A 21,309-nucleotide genomic window follows, 5' to 3' on the forward strand; every position below is an offset into this window, starting at 1 on the left:
AAATTCAGCAGGAATTTTCCCGGAAATCCTTGATAAACTTCTGGTAAAATCCCTTCTGGATTTCCGGGGAAACCTCAGTTGGCTTTCCATTAGGGATATCCTCAGAAATCCAGCAGGCATTTCCCCGGAAATTCAGCAAGGGTTTTCCTAGAAATCCGACAAAAATATCCATGAAAATTTGGCGCAGAACTCCATGAATATTTCCCTCAATATTCAGCAGGAATTTTCCAAAACAAATTGTTAGGCCCTCGGGAAATCTGATGGGGATATTCCTGCAAATCAGGAAGAAATTTTCCATAAAATCTAGTACGGTTTTTCCCAAAAATTCGGTGGAGATTTATCGGGAAATCCAGCATGTATTTTTCCGGAAATCCATCAGGGCTTTCGCAAGAAATTTAAATGGGATTTTCCCGAAAATCTAGCAGAGATTACCCCGGAGTGCCAGCAGAGATTACCCCAGAAATCCAGCAGTGATTTGCACGGATATCCAGCAAGGATTTTTCTGGAAATTCAGTAGGGATTTACCTGTTAATCTTGCAGGGATTTCTTCGGAAATTCAGCAGATATTTTCCTTGGTATCCAGTAGGGGGATTCAACAGAGATTTTCTCAGAAATCCAACAGACGTATTCCAAGAAATGTGGCACAGTTTTCCAGGGAAATTCTTGTTACATTTCTATGCAAATTCTTACTGGATTTTCGGGAAAATCACTGATAGATTTCAGAAAAAGATACCTTTGGATTCCAGGAAAGGTTTATGCAGGTTTTCCTCTGGAAAGCTGTGCGAATTTTAGGGGAAATCTTAACTAGATCTCTGATGAAATCTCAGCATTATTTCTGGGAAAATCACTGCTGGATTCCCGAAGAACTTCCTGTTGGATTTTCAGATAAATTTCCTATGGTGTTCCAGGTAGATCTCTGATGAATTCTCGGTAACATACTCAATGGACATCCGAGAAAATCTCTGACTAATTTTCTGTAATATACCTGCCGGAGTTTTTTAAACATCCCTGCTAGATTTTCAGGAATATTCAGGTGTCTGGAGATAAACCTGTTGGATTTCCAAGAAAATTCTTGCTGGAGTGTAAATTTTATTAAATTTTGCAGAAGTTTTCCCGAAAATAGAGACGGAGATCCACAAGGGATTATCCCGCGAAAGGTTTTCTAGCAATCCGCAAGGAATTTTCCCGTACACCCATGTAAATTTCCCCGAATATCTTTCAAATGTTTTCCGCGAGGATTTGCTACAAAAAATCACAAGAGAATTTTACTAGAAATCCACGAGGGATTTCTCCGTATTCATAATTGTTAACCCTCTAATACCCAACCTCGCCTTCAAACAGGGTACAATTTGAAATTTTGTTTACTTTTTTGTCGCTCGGAATTCAAAATGATTTTCTTTTGGTTCAAACCTTGGACCATAACACGCATATAAGGGAAGTTTCTATGACTTTTGAATCTATTTTGTATTTTTGAAAAATGATCGAAAAAATGTATTTTTATAATCTACAAATGCGTAGAGTTTATTTAGTGTGTGATACGTACCTTTTATATTTTTCTACAATCAACTTATCACAGATGACATTAAAATGGTATCAAAATAATTCCAAACCTGTTTTTTCCATTAGTTTTCAAGGAAAATAAAAATATACACCAGAAAGAAGTTTAATCTTTTCAAAAGTACAGAAAAACTCATTTTTTTATTATTGCCAAAAACTCATTTTTTTATTATTGCCAATAATCAGTAACCAGAAGAGGCTTCAAAAAATGAAAAAGGTTCTTCTTCTTTCTGGCGTTACGCCCCCACAGGGACAGAGCCTGCTTTTCAGCTTAGTGTTTTTATGAGCACTTCCACAGTTATTCACTGAGAGCTTACTATGCCAATGACCATTTGCATGTGTATATCGTGTGGCAGGTACGAAGATACTCTATGCCCTGGGAAGTCGAGAAAATTTCCAACCCGAAAAGATCCTCGACCGGTGAGATTCGAACCCACGACCCTCAGCTTGGTCATGCTGAATAGCTGCGCGTTTACCGCTACGGCTATCTGGGCCCCTAAAAAGGTTAGGGATGTTCAAAATGAAAAATTACACAGCGTAACAAAAATGACATTTTTGCGTGTCTCAAGGATCAAACTATGAGTCTCTAGTAGATTTTGGGTTGCTGAATCTGATGCCGTTCTCAGAAATGTTCCAGCACGTCACAATTTTTAGCTACAGGTCACCAAAGTTGTATATAACACTGGTTTTATTGATGTTTACGTGAAATTTAATGTATGATTTATCATTTTTTTTGTGATAGAACCTAACAAACATGCTGAATAGGACTTTCAATTTAGATACAACTTAGTTGAAATTTCACGATAAAATTTAGTCTAAATCGATTTTTATCAACATGCTTGCAGTCTTCCTATAAAATTCTTCGTTTCTCTTATGTGGCAAAATACAATACTTTTCTGGAGCACCAAAAAATAACATTTTATCATCGAAAATATTATGAACTTTGTTGATAACTATTGTTTTATAGATGAAGTTTGAACTCTGTGACAAATTAAGCAAATAAATTGCCGTACAAGCTGGCAAACTTGCATGCAAGTTGTCTGAAACAGTCAAATTTTGTATTTTCAACAGTCAATATCTCGAAGACTAGACGTGCCATGATATTTCTGAAACGGCATTGGACTCAGCAACCCTTTATTTAGTGAATAGCGGTATTTTGAAGCTTGAGACAAAAACGTGTTCCGCAGTGTTATAAAAATAAAAAAATGTATAAATTTGCAAACAAAAATGAATCATTAGCCAATACGAGTTTAGAATGATTTTAGATAACAAAGACGATATTTAGATTGAAGAGAAAAAATGGATTTAGAAGGTTAAAGTCGCGATTTAGAGGGGCGCAGATAGCCGTAGCGGTAAACGCACAGCTATTCAGCATGAGCATGCTGAGGGTCGTGGGTTCGAATCCCACTGGTCGAGGATCTTTTCGTAAAGGAAATTTTCTCGATTCCCAGGGCATAGAGTATCACCGTACCTGCCACACGATATACACATGCAAAAATGGTCATTCGGCAAAGAATGCTCTCAGTTAATAACTGTGGAAGTGCTCATAAGAACACTAATCTGAGAAGCAGGCTTTGACCCAGTTGGGACGTAACGCCAGAAAGAAGAAGAAGGGTTAAAGTATTGACGGACGTGATCATTAAAAAACGCTTAAATAATTCGAACAAATTCGTTCCAGAAGTTAAATTCATATCGTTTCAGTAGCATCAAATTTTTCACTAAATTTAAAAAAAAAATGCTAATTACAGCTTATTCAAGAATTGAAGATACCTATTTCAAGCTAAACGCATTGCGGCAGAAATGTCAGAACTCTGTCCTTTGAATATATGGCATTAGATCTACAGCTTACAAACTATCCATGTTCATATCAGAGTAGCCAAAACCAGCTCTCATTCGTCTGCGATCACATAATGAACAGAACCTAATTGAGTAGTCAGTCCTAGCATAAATCGATGATACTTACTAGCCATGGTGCAGTAACTACAAAGTAGCAACCGATTACATCCATGAAACTCTATAGTGCTCTTCAAAAAGACTACAATTTCCATGCTTGAATAGCCATCATCCTCCTAGTAGTATTTTCTAGGGATTCATTACGTCAAAGGGAAAATTAAAATAACCTCCAACGCCATGGTCCATCGCATTCACAGCTTCCATTTTCCGAACGGCGCGATGCAACCTAACTGCTAAATGTATGCAAAACTCCTGGCAGCGATAAGTTATCGTCGATACCTAATTAACTACACTGCCCAATAATGAAACCATAGCAAAGAACGGCAACCGGAACTGATTGCCACTTCATATCGATACGATAGTATAAAACCATTGCAATCAGCTTTTCCGCCATCAATCAGTATCAAGTGCCAGTTCAATAGAATACAATCGTGTGACATATTACGCTTCGAGAGCTCCCGTTTCATTTGGTTGACCAAACAGTTGTGCCCTTTTGTCGAGGCCCCCGCAATCCGGAAATGGATCTAGTGAAGCTATTCAGCATGCTGCTAATCTGCGCTGCTTTGATCTTCGTTTGTGATGCACAGGTGAGTGAGAGCTTTAACGGCACACGTTGCGTTGCACAGACACTTCCGGTTATGTCCACGGCCGCGATGAGAGATTCCTGCCAGCAGCGAAGTGAAAGCAGGTCGCTAATTGGAAATTGAGTTTGATTAAAATCTAATCTCACTGCTCTGGTAGCGTGCCTCCTGTTGCAGGACTGGCGACACGATATTGCCGGTGGCCTTTGTCACCTATAATGAAGATTCTGACTAATGAAGACAATCTATATGGCAATGTTTGAAGTTAATCCAAAGTGGACTGTTGGATTAGTTTAATTCGATTATATTAATCATCATCCGGCCAACATACTTTTCACATGCAGAAAAACATTTCTCACGTTCAGTATCATAAGGCACACGGAGAAAACGGAAAACCCATATTTGAGTATTTTTTAACTTATATTTGAGTTATTTTTTTCTCCATATTTCGATTGTTTTCAGAGAGCGAAGAGCAAAACAACCCAAAAACCGAACCTTTGTGCGTTACCTCAAAATTGAGTAAGCGGCATAGTACTGGATGTTGAGTAATTTGATCTGCCGGTTGAGTGAAAAGAACTTAGCCAGTAGGTATTTTTAGGCATAGCTGCATATGGAAACAACTTCTACTCCATCAACTCAAAATTAGGTTAACGCATGAACCGCCCTATTTGAGTGGAATAAACTCACTTTTGAGTACTTCATTTTCTCCGTGCAGTGATCGATTTCTCTTCATCGATTTTCTCTTTAGCCACTAGCTACTACCTACTGACGGAAATCACTGCAGATTAGCGTTGGGCGATTTTCAATCGATGGTCCGAAAATCGATGTTTTCATTCCGATTCATCGATTTTTTGAATCGATGTTTGAAGCACAGACAAACAGACGTCAAACTCTCATCATTGTCCATCGACCACCTTTTTAACGGTCGATTCAAAAATATGGTAGGTGGCCAATCCGACACCCGCAGCGCTCGCATTGTTTTTGTTCGCGTTTGACGTTTACACACTACCGCCATCTGTTGGCCCGTCGGTCCAATACACTAATTTTAGCATGACTATGTGGATGTGATTTGTTCTAAGTGTTACGTCTGTTTATCTGTGTTTGAAGCATCTGAAATAGGCGGAATCGATTTTCTTCATTCGATTTTTGATTTGATTTAGTTTGTTGAAATTGATAAATATGTCTTAATGAGTTAATGAAAAAGAAACCAAATTTTGTTGTGGACATGAAATATCAAATCTAATTTACTGAATTTTGAAACTTATTCAATTGAAAGATGTTAAAAGTGAATGCAAATGCATTCGAATGCAAATGCATCTCATGAATTTTAATTAAAATTCGATTCGAATCGATTCAAGAACATCGAATCAAAGTTTTCGATTACATCGGTGAATTGATTTGACAGCTCAAATGTGAATCGATTCAGTAACATCGATATTATAGAAAAATTTGCCCAAGGCTACTGCAGATACGCCTATTCAGAATGTACAAAAGTTTTTTTTTGTTTCTTGATGGATTTTGTTAACATTTTCAGAACTTCCCAATCAAAGCTTCTAATTTGTGGTCCGAATAATTTACAAAAATGTTCCAGGTGGTTCTGGATATATTCCGGATTATCTGGGTGTACCATATCATCCATTTAACGCATACTTATCTCAAGATACAGATGAGCTAGAAGGTTGCTGTCTTCGACAAAGCTGTTCAACAGATCAAGCTTTATATGGCAGTGCCAATCTGATTGAGAATTTATTCGCTAGATACGTTAGTAACAATTTGTTTTTCAATCTTCTATATTTTGAGATCATGCTAAGCTAGAGAGTTGGTTGAAGAATTAAAATCATTATTCGATAACGATTCATGGAATCACAATAAAAAAAATAAATATCATGGTTTCTATTACGGTTTCTTCAATCAGTTTTTCAAAAGATTTCTATACAACAACTCGATATTTGAATGGGCCAATAGTCCCTTCAAACTCGATTCATGGTGGGTTGATTGTATTCTGATTTCCGTTTATCGATTCGGGCGTTGCAGAAAACCCATTTCGATTGTTTATGGAAAAGTAGAATGTGCTTCACTTTTACCACAGACAAACAGACGTAACACTTAAACAAAAATTCTTTCAAATCTATCGCTCAATTCACACCATCATTATCTGGCTTCCACATTCAAAATTATGAATAGAACAAACGTTCACAGAATCTCTGTGTCCAAGGAAGCCAAGAAAAATTTTCAAACTCATGGAATCCTTGATAGAAAAATGGAAATAACTGTTTTAAATGTTAGACATTACCACAAGACTGAGAAAAAATCAAGATCATTGGTAAGATCAACTTCATTAGTAATTTATTATTCAATCAAAATTTATATCCTTTTCCGGACCAGTTCTCTTAAGAAGACTTGTCAAAAACTAGAACAAACTGAGAAGCTCAACAGCTGGAGATAATGTTCTATAATGTTATTATAAAAAAAAAAAATCAGTGCGCATCGTACCTTCGGGCTGTGCGTACACGAATTCTCTCTGCTCTTGGAAGTTTTCTTAAAAACTACCTAAAGCAATAAAACAGTACTTTTCAGTGCTACACAAACAGTACTTTTCAGTGCTAAAATTAAAAACGGTACTTTTCAGTGCTACTTAAACAGTACTTTTCAGTACTATTTTTTCTACTATTGATCCCTTTACGATCCTTGTTTGGACCCGTGCCTTCGATTTTTCGTTGGACCCGTTGGCGAAAGCTAGCGGTGGTAATCCTTCTTGGACACCGTCTATGGAAAAAACCTCTCGAAAGTCACGTCTTTCTCGTTCATTAACTAAACATGGTATCAACAACTAACAAAAGGAAGGGTGAATCTCTGAATTCACTACTTCCTTTCAAAAAAGTGGGTTTTAAAACTGTCACTACACGTGGCAAGAATGGAAGAAAGGACGCTTCCCCGGAATGCGAAGTTTCTTCCAAGGGTGAAATGAATAATTGTATCGAAATGAGCAATCAGTTCGATGCTTTAGACAAATTTTCCGAACACCAAATCGAAGCAGCCTCTAGCCCAGGCTCTTTGACTCAAGTGAGGAAGCAAAGAGTGCCGCCTATCGTGGTCAGTTGTTCCGAATTTGGGGGATTTAGGCAGGAGATCTTGAACTCCATTAGGGGAATCAAGGTTTCCTTCCAAATCGCAAAGAAAGGTGACTGTCGCGTTTTGCCGGAAACTATTAAAGATCGTGAACTTCTTCTCAGACATCTTGAAGAAAAGAAGCACAATTTTTTTTACTTATGACGACAAAACTGAACGTTTGTTCAAAGTTGTCTTGAAAGGTCTCTCAAGTGACTATAAGTCACCTGAAGAGATCAAAAATGAAATAAATGATTTACTTGGATTTTCCCCAGTCCAAGTAATCATTAAGAAAAAGAGAACCCAATCTGGCATTGTTCGGAAAGGGCTTTCTCAAGAATTTTATTTAGTTCACTTTAACAAAAAAGAACTAAATAATATTAAAGCTTTAGAAAAAGCAAAACTTTTGTTTGATGTCCGTGTGACATGGGAACATTTCCAGAAACCTGGAGGAAATTACCAGAACCCCACTCAGTGCCGTCGGTGCCAAAAGTGGGGTCATGGTACAAAAAATTGTCGCATGAATGCTAAATGCATGATTTGCGGAGGATCTTCTCACGCTAAGGACCAGAAGATACCAGAAAGTTTGAATGCGCCAATTGCAAGGGCCTTCACAAAGCTAACTTTTGGGAATGCCCTTCACGCAAAAGAGTCGTTGAGGCTCGTGCCAGGCAGATGAAGGATAATATCCGTTACGATAACGGTCGTTTCCGGAAATTTCCTGGTAGAGTATCGAACAATGCTCATTTTTCAGTTAACGATCGCTTGATTAGGAATCATACCCACCAGGAAGATCATAATCATGCTCATTCACAAACTAATTTTAATCCGTCGGGTAGCCGTTCGAATCTTTCAATTTCGAATGTATTTACCCACGGTAAATCCTTTGCCGATATCGTAGCAGGTAATTTGAACTCTTCCCCTATTCGTTCCATGAGTACCCATTCTACTTGTTTCAAATCAAATGGAAAAAAAACCCTACCGCCACAGGTAACTCCTACCCCGCTTCTTCGTCTACCGAAAATTCCAATGGGAAATCATCAGATGATATGTCTGCCTCTGATTTTAATTTTCTAACTGAACAATTGAACCTAATGATTGATGCAATGTTCAAAGCCACCACTATGACTGAAGCAGTCCAAGTAGGTGTTAAATTTACAATTTACGTTTTTCTAATGGATCCAAATAATAATTTAAATATTTTAAATTGGAATGCTCGTTCTCTGAATGGTAAAGAGGACGAGCTGTTTAATTTTCTTACAGCTAATAACGTGCATATAGCAGTTATTACCGAAACTTATTTAAAACCTGGATCCAAACTAAAAAAAGATCCTAACTTTTTTGTTTATCGTAATGATCGACTTGATGGCGTATGTGGAGGAGTTGCAATCGTCATTCATAGGCGTATAAAACATCAACTGTTTTCGTCATTTGAAACTAATGTTTTTGAAACTTTAGGTATTTCTGTTGAAACACAGTTTGGTAAATATACTTTCATAGCTGCCTATTTGCCTTTTCAATGCTCTGGACAGCAAGTTAATTTGCTCCAAACTGACTTGCGAAAATTGACTCGCAATAAGTCAAAATTTTTTGTCATTGGTGACTTTAATGCCAAACATCGGTCATGGAATAATTCTCAAAGTAATTCCAACGGCAGAATTTTATTATTGAGTGCTCTTCAGGATATTTCTCAATTCAATACCCTGATAGCCCTACATGTTTTTCTTCTTCTAGAAATCCATCTACGATTGACTTGGTCTTAACCGACTCTAGTCATCTTTGTAGCCAATTAGTTACTCATGCTGATTTTGATTCTGATCATGTCCCTGTTACATTTCAAATATCGCATGAAGCGATTCTCAATCCTATCAGCTCCACTTTCAATTATTTACGAGCCGACTGGAATTTATATGAAACGTATGTTGACTCTAATCTTCATGTTAACATTTCCTTAGAAACTAAACTTGATATTGACAATGCTCTTGAAACTTTAACAAATTCCATTGTTGAAGCCAGGAGCATTGCAATTCCAAACTGTGAAGTAAAATTTGAATCCGTGATTATAGACGATGATCTTAAACTCTTGATCCGTCTTAAAAACGTGAGGAGAAGACAATTTCAACGCACTCGCGATCCTGCTATGAAAATTATATGGCAGGATTTGCAGAAAGAAATCAAGAAACGTTTTGCTCAATTAAGAAACAAAAATTTTGAAAATAAAATTTCTCAATTGGACCCTGGCTCTAAGCCCTTTTGGAAATTATCTAAAATCTTGAAAAAACCTCAGAAGCCAATACCGGCATTGAAAGAGGAAAACAAATTATTACTAACTAATTGCGAAAAAGCTCAAAAACTTGCTATGCAGTTTGAAAGTGCGCACAATTTTAATTTAGGACTTACTAGTCCAATTGAAAATGAAGTTACTCAGGAGTTCGAAAATATTCTCAATCAAGAGAACGTTTTCGAAAATGCCTGGGAGACTGATTTGGAAGAAGTGAGAACTATTATTAAAAAAATCAAAAATATGAAAGCTCCTGGCGATGATGGAATTTTCTACATCCTCATCAAGAAACTTCCAGAAAGTAGCTTATCATTTTTAGTTGATATATTTAACAAATGAGTAGTGTTTGATCCTTCGACTTTGATGCTTGCTCCTGCGGGGGCGAGCGATGAGGGTAGGATCAAATTTGTCGCGCGTCGTTCGTTCAGAGAAATGAAAAAGCGTCGCAGATCGTTAGTAGTGTTTGATCTATTGATCGCGCCGCTTGCTCCTGCGTGGGCGAGTGACGAGCACTTGTTCGGCGTACAATACGATTATCGGATTATTTCGCGAATCCGGTTAGGCGTGATTATATCATGGATCGCATCACCAAACATTGGTGACTCCCAGATCTCTACCCTATCCCGCTAACCCAATATCCTTTCCATGACAACCGTGGAGATGCAGAGGTGATCTCGGTCTCTAGTAACAACGGTAGTCACACTAACATTCCTTCCCTTCCCCGATGACCGTAAGGACGTGGCCGGCGCCGTTATTGACTTTTAAATTTGAGCTCTCGATTTGTGCACATTGAAGAATGGTAAGCTAATCCCAAGCCCCATTCATTAATTCCCTGTGCAACTTCGATTGTTCTAGTTAATCACGGAGTAGCAACTACGAATTGTACGGTCATCTATGCTTATGCTTATATCATTTTTAGTTGATATATTTAACAAATGTTTTCAATTAGCATATTTTCCTGACAAATGGAAAAATGCTAAGGTTGTTCCAATTTTAAAACCAGACAAAAATCCTGCAGAAGCTTCTAGCTATCGTCCAATCAGTTTGCTTTCCTCCATCAGTAAACTTTTTGAAAAGGTTATTTTGAACAGAATGATGGCCCACATCAACGAAAATTCAATTTTTGCCAATGAACAGTTCGGATTCCGCCATGGACATTCGACCACTCATCAACTTTTACGTGTAACAAATTTGATCCGTTCCAACAAATCTGAAGGCTATTCTACTGGTCTTGCTCTTCTAGACATAGAAAAAGCATTCGATAGTGTTTGTCATGAAGGTTTGATTGTAAAATTGAAAAACTTTAATTTCCCAACATACATTGTTAGAATAATTCAAAGTTATCTGTCAAATCGTACACTTCAGGTTAATTATCAGAACTCCAGATCTGAAAGACTTCCTGTAAGAGCTGGTGTTCCCCAAGGCAGCATTTTGGGACCTATATTATACAATATTTTCACATCTGACTTACCTGAGTTACCTCAGGGATGTCAAAAATCTTTGTTTGCGGATGACACAGGCCTCTCCGCCAAAGGACGAAGCCTGCGTGTCATCTGTAGTCGATTGCAAAAAAGTTTGGATATTTTTTCTTCATACTTGCAAAAATGGAAGATTTCTCCTAATGCTTCCAAAACTCAACTAATAATATTCCCACATAAACCAAAAGCTCTTTATTTCAAACCTTCAAGTAGACATGTTGTCACGATGAGAGGGGTTCCAATAAATTGGTCAGATGAACCTTTTAATTCCGCTCCTAAATGCTTATCTTTGACAGATACGCGTATTTCGACTACCACTTGCAGTCTTCTTCAGTGTCAGCATTTAGGAGCGGAATTAAAAGGTACACGGTACTCCATCTACTTTAAAGTTTCTCTATTTGAGATTCTGCTCAGAGGATTCGAACATTCATTAAAGAGTGGTCAGATGAAGTTAAGTATCTTGGGCTCATGCTAGATAACAATTTAACTTTCAAAAATCACATTGAGGGCATTCAAGCCAAATGTAACATATATGTAAAATGTCTCTATCCCCTTATTAATAGAAAATCAAAACTTTGTCTTAAGAACAAGCTTTTGATATTCAAACAAATTTTCAGGCCAGTCATGTTGTATGCTGTACCAATATGGACTAGCTGTTGTAATACCAGGAAGAAAGCTCTGCAGAGAATTCAAAATAAAATTTTGAAAATGATTCTGAGGCTTCCTCCTTGGTATAGTACCAATGAGTTACATAGAATATCCAATGTTGAAACATTGGAACAAATGTCAAATAAAATAATCAATAATTTCAGGCAAAAATCGTTACAATCTTCTATTGCCACGATTAATGCGTTATATGTTTAGATTAAGTTAGGTTAAGTATATTCAAAGCGGTTAAGTATATTTAAGTATATTTTTTTTCTCTTATAAGCAGGTGAAATCAACTCACCTGTAAAAAATCTGAACTGCTACGGCAAATGAAATGTAATATGTTATTAACAAAATGTTAATAAAATCTTAGATTTGTTTTACCAAATTAGGATGATAGTGTTGTCTAATAACACAGAACACCTAGATATAAGAAATAATGAATGTAATGTTTGGAATGATACTAATAAAGAAATAAAAAAAAAATAAAAAAAAAATCTCTCAGATTCCTCGAGAAAGAGCTCCAGGAATTCTGCTAACGTTTTCTTTAGAGATTTCTTCTTGCAAACTTTCAGGGCCTTCTACGGAGATCCCTCCAAAAATTCATCTTCAGATGCCTTTACCAATTCTCCAAGGAAAGCTTCCAGCAATTTTCAAAGGATCCTTAGAGAAATTACTTCGGAATTAGCTACAGGGAATTGTTGAACACTCCGATGCTTCAGTAATTTCTACAAGGATTATGGATTGCTCCAGTTGTTTCTTTAAGAAGTTTTCCAAAGATTCCTACAGGAGTTTATCCAAGAAAAGCCAAAAGTGCATTCCAGAGTTTTTGAAGAATTTTGTTCAGGCATAAAAGATCTGCAAAAATTCAGACGTCAATTTCTCCAGTCATCCTTCCTGGCATTTTAGCATGAATTCCTACAATAATTCATCCACATTTATCAACTGCTGTAGTTCATTCAAGGTTCAATCCTGCAGTTTTTCCAAATAATTTCTCGAGTATCTGTATCTTACTGTATATTCCAAAAATGTATCAAAGATTTCACACAGATTCACAGATAATACTTCTGTAATTTTTTCCAATAATTCCTTCGATCTCTCCTACACAAATTTCTTCAGGAAACCCGTCTGATAGTTTTCAAGCAATTCCTGTACGAGAGGAGTTTGCAATTTGTTTAGGAAATCCTCCAAGATTTCCTCGAGAGTTTAGAAGTTCTTACATACAACCTAGTGGGAGTTAATCAAGGGTTACTCTATAACTCAATTAGGTTTCATAAGATGTTACTTAAGGATTTATTATTAAAATTCATCCCGAATTATAAAAAAATCATTTTCCTGGAAATGTCCTTGAAAAAATAATTGAAAAACAATTTGAAAATTTGGCATATTACTCAAAAGTTTTCTGGAAGAACTCCAGGAGGAATCATGAAGAAATATTGAACGACAATTTTGTGGAAATCCTGGAAAATGCATGGATAAATACTGGTTGAGTTCTTGCAAATCTTCTAAACGAAAATCTTGGAGGAAGTTCTTGAAAAAAGGATGGTGGAATCACTGGATAAATTCTTGGAAGAGTTAAGACTCTCTTGAAAAAAAATCTGAAAGTATCTTCGGAAGAATTCCTGATGAAATCTTTGCTGTAATTTCTCTAATTATCCTTAGTAGATTTTCTGATTTCCTAAAACGAAACATTCAAAAGGATTCCCTAGATTGTCCGAAAAACACGAAATGAACTTCTGAAGGAATCTTTGAAGCAAATTCTTTGGGCAAATACCTGAATCAATTCCTGGAGTAAATAATGAAGATATCCATACAGAAATACGAGCAGTAATACTTGTCGTAATGTCATGAGGAATTTCAAAAAATATCTTTCAAATATTCTAAGATAAATGTCTGAAAAATATTGATGAAATACGATGCAAACAAGACGAAAGGATATCTAAGATGGTTCACAAGCATGATAAACCCACTTAAAAGAACGATTATACCAAAAATTGAAGATCTGTGAGAAAAAAATATGTAAACCCAACATTTTTTCTGAGATGCCCAATTCGACTCTCCTAAGCGTGCCTACGATCAACAGTGAGAGATTTTATTTTTAGCGTCGCACTGTTGCCTTGTTTGTGCCACACTACTTATAAGCCAACGTTGGCTCAGAGAGCAGAAGGAGGTGTAGGGTTGTGAAGGAGAAAATGGGGTCGTGACGGACTTTGGTTTCAGGTTGGCCGATTGCGCTGCAGAATCGTTACCCGTTCTGTGGCGTAGTTGGTTAACGCGCCCAGTCTAGCGTATTGGGAGTCGTGGGATCGAAGCCCACCAGAACGATTCTATTATTTTTCACAATCTTACATCTCAATTTGTTCAAATTGACTTTTGTGTCTACGATCTTCAGGTATTTTCAAAACACCGTCGGCTGGTTAAGCCGTAATAGACATGACAACCCTAGTTGAGTTGTTTTTTTTTTCAAATTGTCGATTAGCTCCTGCTTTGTAAGTAACATTAATAGGAAATAAAGAAAATTTCATTACAAGTAATATTACATGCGATGTTTATTCGGTGGTCGTTTTGCCCCATATGGGTGGCGCACTTGCCCCATAGTATAGAAAAATAGGTTATTTCAAATATCACAAATACAAATATCATCTGAAAAGCTCAAAAAGTAATACTTTTTCGGTTATTTTCTTTTTAAACGGCACAGTGGTTATGAAAAGATGCGATACTAACATCATGAGGCTAAATTGCTGTAATTTATAAGCTTTAGGCAAAGTTAGAGAACAATATGCCACCTTAAGCACAGTTGCCCCAAATTCCGCTACTAATGCCATATTTCTATGTGGTCAGGATCCTGAGATACCCGTCAAACAAAAGATTCATACTAGCTAGTCCCGCCGAAGACAACAACCTTCTTGAAATAAAGAAGTTCTCTAATCACTAGTGACATCTAAGGAACAAAATCACTATTGTTACTACAGTCAACTCTCCACAATTCGAAGGGACCATCGAGCAAGGGAGGTACCGAGTTATAGAACACAAAACCAGCGCAATTGCTATCCAAGGGACCATCGGGGTAGCCATGAAAACCAAATTTTACCAGGGTTCTTTAAGGCTAAGTAGCCCGTCATTCGTTTTGGCAACAATGATGACTTTTCAGCTTGCATTTCAAAGTGATAAAACTCAGTCTTGATAGTTTATATTAACTTGAAAAAGTATCACGGGACACGCTAAAATGCATAAAGTATGCTGATACTTTTTCAGCTGTGTCAGCGCAAAACCAACTGATTTTCTTTGATTCGAAATCGTGAGATGAATTAGAAACAATCATCAACGACACGTACAAATTTCATTGACGGCCTACTTCGCCTTAACTCGATATCTAGATCAGGCCCGGATTTGGGAGCTCCCTTGAGAAGTGAGAAAGAGTGAAGCACAATCCATAGAATTAATTTTTCAATTATAATTTTGAATTTAATATACAAATCCGATACGATCTAACAGAGATATTATCATGTTTTATACTGCCGTTCTACGAATACTTTCAATAAAAATCCTTCTGTTCGCTGATGAAAACCCTCAAAGTAATATCAAAAGACTTTGCACTCTTCTCGGATTAATATACAAATCTGTCACAGCTTTCTGGGAAGATACTATCAAAATTACAGTGCTCTATAAGGGTGGGGCTTATTTCCAAAAATCTTCCGTAGTCAGGATTTACAAAGTGGAAAATGATCATCGGTCTCAAAATGACATCCTGTGAAAAAGTGAGAAGGTTTAGAGGTGGCGCAAAGGGCGTAAGTGCAGTTTTCCCATTTTAGTAAACTTCGAAAAATGTTGGTATGCTTTTCAGCTTGTTTTGATGATTTTAAGACCCTTAAGGGCAAAAAATTACCTCAAAATTGCGATATCTCCACTTTTTTAGATGATATTTGACGAACTATATATTATGCATGCGATTTTTGGCCCTTGAATAGGTTACGCTGACTGATTACTATGAACCCGAATAAGCATATGAATAGCTGGGAAGAATTCCTATGCTAGTAGAATGGAACAAAGAGCAAAGAAGAATGAGAGAAAGAACAAAGAACACAGAAGAATGTAAGGTGGGGTGGGTTAAACAGGTGGGAGAGTGAAACTAGTGATGTCTTAAGCGTAACTGAGGAATCTAGAAAACGATGATTATATTTATTGACTTTATTTTTTTTTCTTCAATCTTTATTAACGAGATTTTAAGCTCTTTAGCTGTGGGCTAGTTCATTTCGGGACCAACGGGTTTACTTTCCTTCCGAAGGATGTCGCCACTGAAATTTTTAGTGACTATCTCGAGGATGGTATTCGATCCCAGATCCTCAGCGTGAGAGGTGTGTGTTCTAACCACTACACCAGGTCCGACCCCTTGACTTCTATTTAATATTACCTACTTCAGAAATATTTCGAGCAATTTTTCTTCAAGTAGGGGAAGAGCACTAATTTTTTAACCATCTCTAGTTTTCGACCCATGTATACGATTTTAGATTACTCTTTATGGAAAAATTGCAGTAACGACTAAAATGTCTTTAATTCCATGCGAAGTTTCATCATTATTCTCCTGGTAGATATAGATAAATGCACGTCACTTTACTGCTTTAGTTCAATAATCGTTTGGTTGTTTTTTTTTTCTGAATGATGATAGCAATTTATCGAAAGGGACCGTTGCAAAATTGTAATTGTAATTTCTTTCAGATTATAAAAGCAATTGCTGGAGTTATATCAAACGGACATTCTAAAATACTAAATGAGTGTTAAACTTGCATATAATCACATCTCATACCGAGATATTTTCACGGCTCCGTAGTTGATTCTAATATAATATCATCAGTTACACCCTCCCCCCTGTTTAACCCACCCCACCTTACATTCTTCTGTGTTCTTTGTGCTTTCTCTCATTCTTCTTTGCTCTTTGTTCCATTCTACAAGCATAGGAATCCTCCCCAGCTATTCTTATTCGGGTTCATAGTAATCAGTCATTGTAACCTATTCAAGGGCCAAAATTCGCATGCATAAAATATATTTCGTCAAATATCATCTAAAAAAGTGGAGATATCGCAATTTTGAGGTAATTTTTTGCCCTTCAGGGTCCTAAAATCACCAAAACAAGCTGAAAAGCATACCAAATTTTATCAGAGTTCATTAAAATGGGAAAACTGCACTTACGCCCTTTGCGCCATCTCTAAACCATCACCAATAATTCTCATTTTTTCACAGGATGTTGTTTTGGGACCGATGATCATTTTCCACTTTGTAAATCCTGACTACGGAAGATTTTTGGAAATAAGCCCCACCCTAGAGCACTATGTCCCGAAATCATCTTGAAAAGGTGAAGATACTCGGTAATTCATACATTTTCCTTGATTTAACTATCAGAGTTATAACCACCAAGTGATTGCAACGCCTCCATTACAAGTGCAGCGGTGGGTTCTGAAACTAAATGCATAAAAACAGATATAGCTGAAATTTAGTACTCCCTTAGATTGGGTTCGGATTTGCTACCTTTTTATGGCTCTTGTCTTCGGGGCTTCATAACGCTGAAAGGGGTGGGTGGGTATCCTAAAATTGTTACAGCTCATACAAAATTTGAAGTATATCAATACAAACAGCGTTACAAGGGGTGGGTGGATATCAAACATGACCATTTTCGGCGTTATGAAATTTGTGAACAAGCCCTCGCTAAAATCGTATTTATTTTTTTCAATTTTGTTTTTCTGTCCAATCACAGCAGGACACGTTTAACTTTAATTTCGTGGTCAGTTTTTACGAAGTGGATAACACAGGTCTACCTATAGAGTAAAGTGGGGCAAAAGTTCGAGTGGGGCAAGAATTTCTTTTTAAGATTTCTAGCTCAATTCAAAACAAAACTTATAAATGACATGGTTGTTTGAAAATTTCAAACTAGATTTAATTAGATTTAATCTATTCAAGTAAGAGACTTTCACTCCAAATATCATAACAAATGATTGATATTTGGAAAAGTTATGGCTGTGTGTTGTTTTTCGACGTGAATATTGTAATTTTCGGTCAAACTATTGTTGCATGGAACCAAATGAAGACACAATCTTTGTCAATATTTTATGTAAGGGCGCTTCTAGGCCTGTCATAAGGATGCTTTTAGGTGAATTAGTTTTTGCATAAATGCTTGAAAACAATGTTTGGCCCATAGTGGGGCAAAAATTCGACCCACGTATAAACTCAGGACAAAATCTTCGAATTGCCTTGAATCCACATATTATCATCAAATTTTGCTAAATTTGCCTGATCGTACGAAAAATGTCACCAAAATCTTACATTTCCACTTAGTTTTGCGAAAAACTGCTATTTTTGAGTATATTACAATTAACTCTGATTTGGGCAATTTTTTGATAACACTTTAGTGTGTATTTTTCGGCAAACTCAAATTTATGGCTGGTATGAAGTATGCCTGTCATAAAAGTATCGATATTTTGTGTTTTAGCCAGCGAACTTTTGCGCCACACTAGATTCGAACTCTTGCCCCACCGGTGGGGCAAAAGTTCGTTTAAGACAATCAATTTTGAAACTGTTATAACTAAAATTAGGTAAACATTTTGACACAAGTTTGTTCATCAAAGTTATAGCCAAAATGTTGAAAGTTCACTGTATGGTATCTGTTTGGTTCCAACTGCTATTGTTTTCCTGAAAACTTTGATTATACCACTAAGGTCGAACTTTAGGACTCTACTATTTGATGAAAGCTAGATCATGGTTCATGACTGTGAGAATTGTACGAGTGTTCGGATCGTTTACTCCAGTGGCACTGAAAACCGATTGACAGATTATATGGATTGATATCCAGAGCTCATAAGAACACCTTTCTAAAAGCTTTTTGATAAACAGAAAAAGTTCAGTGTGAGAAGGAAGAAAATAAACTTAATGAATTAATAAAACGTCCTCTGTCATCTGTCTGGTACGAGCCTTCACAATTCGTTTGCGTGAAGGGAAATTCCTAAAGTTGGACTAATAGTTGCCCCCGCAATTTGCTTTTACCACCTTTTTGGAATCTCCATTCACATGACAGACGTCATTTAGCATCCTTTTTGCTAAATGTCACTTGAGAGACCTTTCAAAACGATCTTGAACAAACGTTCAGTTTTGTCGTCATTAGTGAAAAATGTGTACCTCTTCTCTTCAAGGTGCAAAAACGCGCCAGTCTTCTATTTTTTTCAATTTGAAAGGGAATCTAATGGAGTTAGAGATCATCTGGAATTTTTGCTTCGTTACTTGAATCGAAGAGCCTAGGCTAGGGGCTGCTTCGATGTACTGATCGGAAAATTTGTCTAAATCATTGAACTGATTGTTTATTTCGATGCACTTTTCAACATTATCCATTTCACCCTTGGAAGAAAGCGCGCATTCCGGAGAAACATTCTTTCTACCATTTGTGCCACATTTAGTAATAGTTTTAAACCCTTTTTTGGAAGATAGCTGCGAATTTAGAAGTCCACCCTTCCTTTTGTTCATGATTCAGTGAATATTTGGAAGTGACCTTCTAAAAGATTCATTGTAAAGACAGTGTCTAAAAAGTAATCTTTCTTAGATACCGTCTTGACGAAGAATCTATTAGAAGCTACTGCCAACGGTTTCAACTAAATCGAAGGTGCAGGAACAAGGATCGACGCCCCAGTAATAAGTTATTGATTTTTGAATGAGTAGTAAAACTTTGGATAAAATTATTGAGCTGTTCTGCAGGCATTACTGGATATATGCAATAAAACATAGTAGCCATGATTTGCTCATATTTTGGGAGGACACTCAGAATTTGATCTATAATCGAATAAGCGGTGTGAAGCAAAAACGATTTTTTGAACCACTCTAATAATATATGCTATACAAAATAAGGGAATTTTCGAGGAACTCATCAAAAACGATATCCATTTTATGAACAACTATGTATTTCATTACGAAAAACGAAAAATCAGCATCGAAATATAACTAGTGATGTAGTAAGTTCATTGGTTAGAATGATATGAAAAGTAAATTGTGCGATGGTTTTTGTTTGAAGAAAGATAGTATTTTGTTTTTATAAACGTTCTTGGGAAATATGGAAATCCCGGGAAATTCGGGAATCCCGGGAATGGAAACTCTACCTAAAACTTACGTTAGCAAAGAGAATTTGTGTACGCACAAATTTACGATGTAAGGTGTACACAGTTGAAGTAGAATCTTGTATTAGGTTCATCCGATTATATTGATATGACTTCCTCTATAAATAAATAAAAGAAAACACGAATTTAGTGCTTAACAATTTAATTCCACTAGAGATTGTATCGTTTGACAGATACACGTATGTCGACCTCAACTGTAAGGCCGCCTTCAGTGTCGTATAGTAGAAGTCGAGTCTAGTACACGACATTGAAGACGGCCTTACAGTTAAAGTGGAAATACACGTATCTGGCAAAGAATACAAACGCTAGTGGAAGTAAATGGTGTAGCACTAAATTCGGCTTTTCATCTAATTATAGTTCGACCAAAAAGGTCGAAGATTTCATTTTATTTCATTTATTTATTATTAAGTAGCTTAAGACAAACCATCTTTTCAAGTATTACAATGTAAATTATATAGAAGAAATGCCGCTTTTTCGTATTCCATTGTACTTTAACTTGCCTTTAATTTATATTTAACTACCTAAACTGCCCATAAACACATGTCAGCCCCATGTTTGCTTGGATTCCTATTCACATGGGACAATTATGCGATTATGGACAGTAAAACGCTCTATACATTTCTTTCTAAAAATTGCCCCCGAATTTATTAGCGTTAAGTCGTTTAATGAAGGATTCCAAATAATAATATAAACCTAGATTCATTACCTTTATATGTTTAAATTACGAGTTCTCTGATGTATCAATTTACTCACCTCTATCCACAGCTCACATTCACCCCATCCTGGGGAAAACGTTCCTCAAACCCTCTGAGCATGAACATGCCGGGTTCGTTTGGCGTGCAGGACAGCTGTAAAACTCCGGTGGACTCCCTAATGGTCATCTACCGGATGATTCAGGTAAAAACGTTGCACTGTGCACTATCGTTTAATCAAACTAAACTCCTACGTTCGTATCATTCCTTTTTCCTCCATAGACCGAAGCGCAGAAGATACTGGAGTGCAATCAAAAGTAAAAACCACAGACGGGATGGACTGCTGTCATCAAACGGTGCCTCCGTCAGCACAAAAACCGAAAACGCTGCGCTCCGAGCGGAAGCGATTGTTTTTATTTTTACTCCATTTATTAAGTTTAAAATCTGTAGATATGTAGAGTATCACATTTGTTTCGTTCCCCCGTGGGGTGCCCCTCTGAAGCACTCGCAACGACTAAGCGTTCAAATATAAACCACATAGCAAATGGCATAAGTGAATCACGACCTGTCATCAATTTCTGTCCGAAAATAGCTTCCCATCCTGGATAGGCACCTGTGAAGTTGAAATAGATACTCGAGTCACTAGACAAATTCTGATCAAACATGGCGAGAGTAGGCCTTAGTTACTTTAATGTCATAAGTTATTGTCAGTGAAACGTGAATCAGACGTTCGAATTCAAAACGGTCCCGGGCTTAGACGCTCTACACGTGTTGACGCGAACGATCACCACGTGGAGGTCTAGTCTCAGAACGACCCATCGAATTCAGGTGGTGACTCTAACGCTTCTAGAATCATCATTA

The 21,309-nt window shown here is 36.9% G+C and overlaps 2 protein-coding genes across 3 annotated transcripts in view; one reads left to right on the forward strand and one right to left on the reverse strand.

Moving 5' to 3' along the window:
* The first annotated feature begins 3,890 nt into the window (after window positions 1-3,890).
* On the forward strand, window positions 3,891-21,006 carry LOC5575676 (hypertrehalosaemic prohormone). Its single transcript, XM_001655767.2, has 3 exons — window positions 3,891-4,097; window positions 20,522-20,653; window positions 20,731-21,006. The coding sequence occupies exons 1-3, from the start codon at window positions 4,029-4,031 to the stop codon at window positions 20,767-20,769; spliced, it is 240 nt and encodes a 79-aa protein (XP_001655817.1). The 5' UTR covers window positions 3,891-4,028; the 3' UTR covers window positions 20,770-21,006.
* LOC5575682 (crossover junction endonuclease MUS81) overlaps window positions 20,865-21,309 on the reverse strand; it is a 46,164-nt gene continuing 45,719 nt past the window's right edge. Inside the window, exon 4 of one of the 2 annotated variants that reach the window (XM_001655763.2) lies at window positions 20,865-21,061. The gene's annotated coding sequence lies outside the window, so the exon portion shown is untranslated. The remainder of the gene's footprint in view (window positions 21,062-21,309) is intronic. The other variant, XR_002500626.1, reaches the window with a different exon arrangement.

This window comes from Aedes aegypti, chromosome 2 (genome assembly GCF_002204515.2).
Source record: "Aedes aegypti strain LVP_AGWG chromosome 2, AaegL5.0 Primary Assembly, whole genome shotgun sequence".
NCBI classification, from domain to species: Eukaryota; Metazoa; Arthropoda; class Insecta; order Diptera; family Culicidae; genus Aedes; species Aedes aegypti.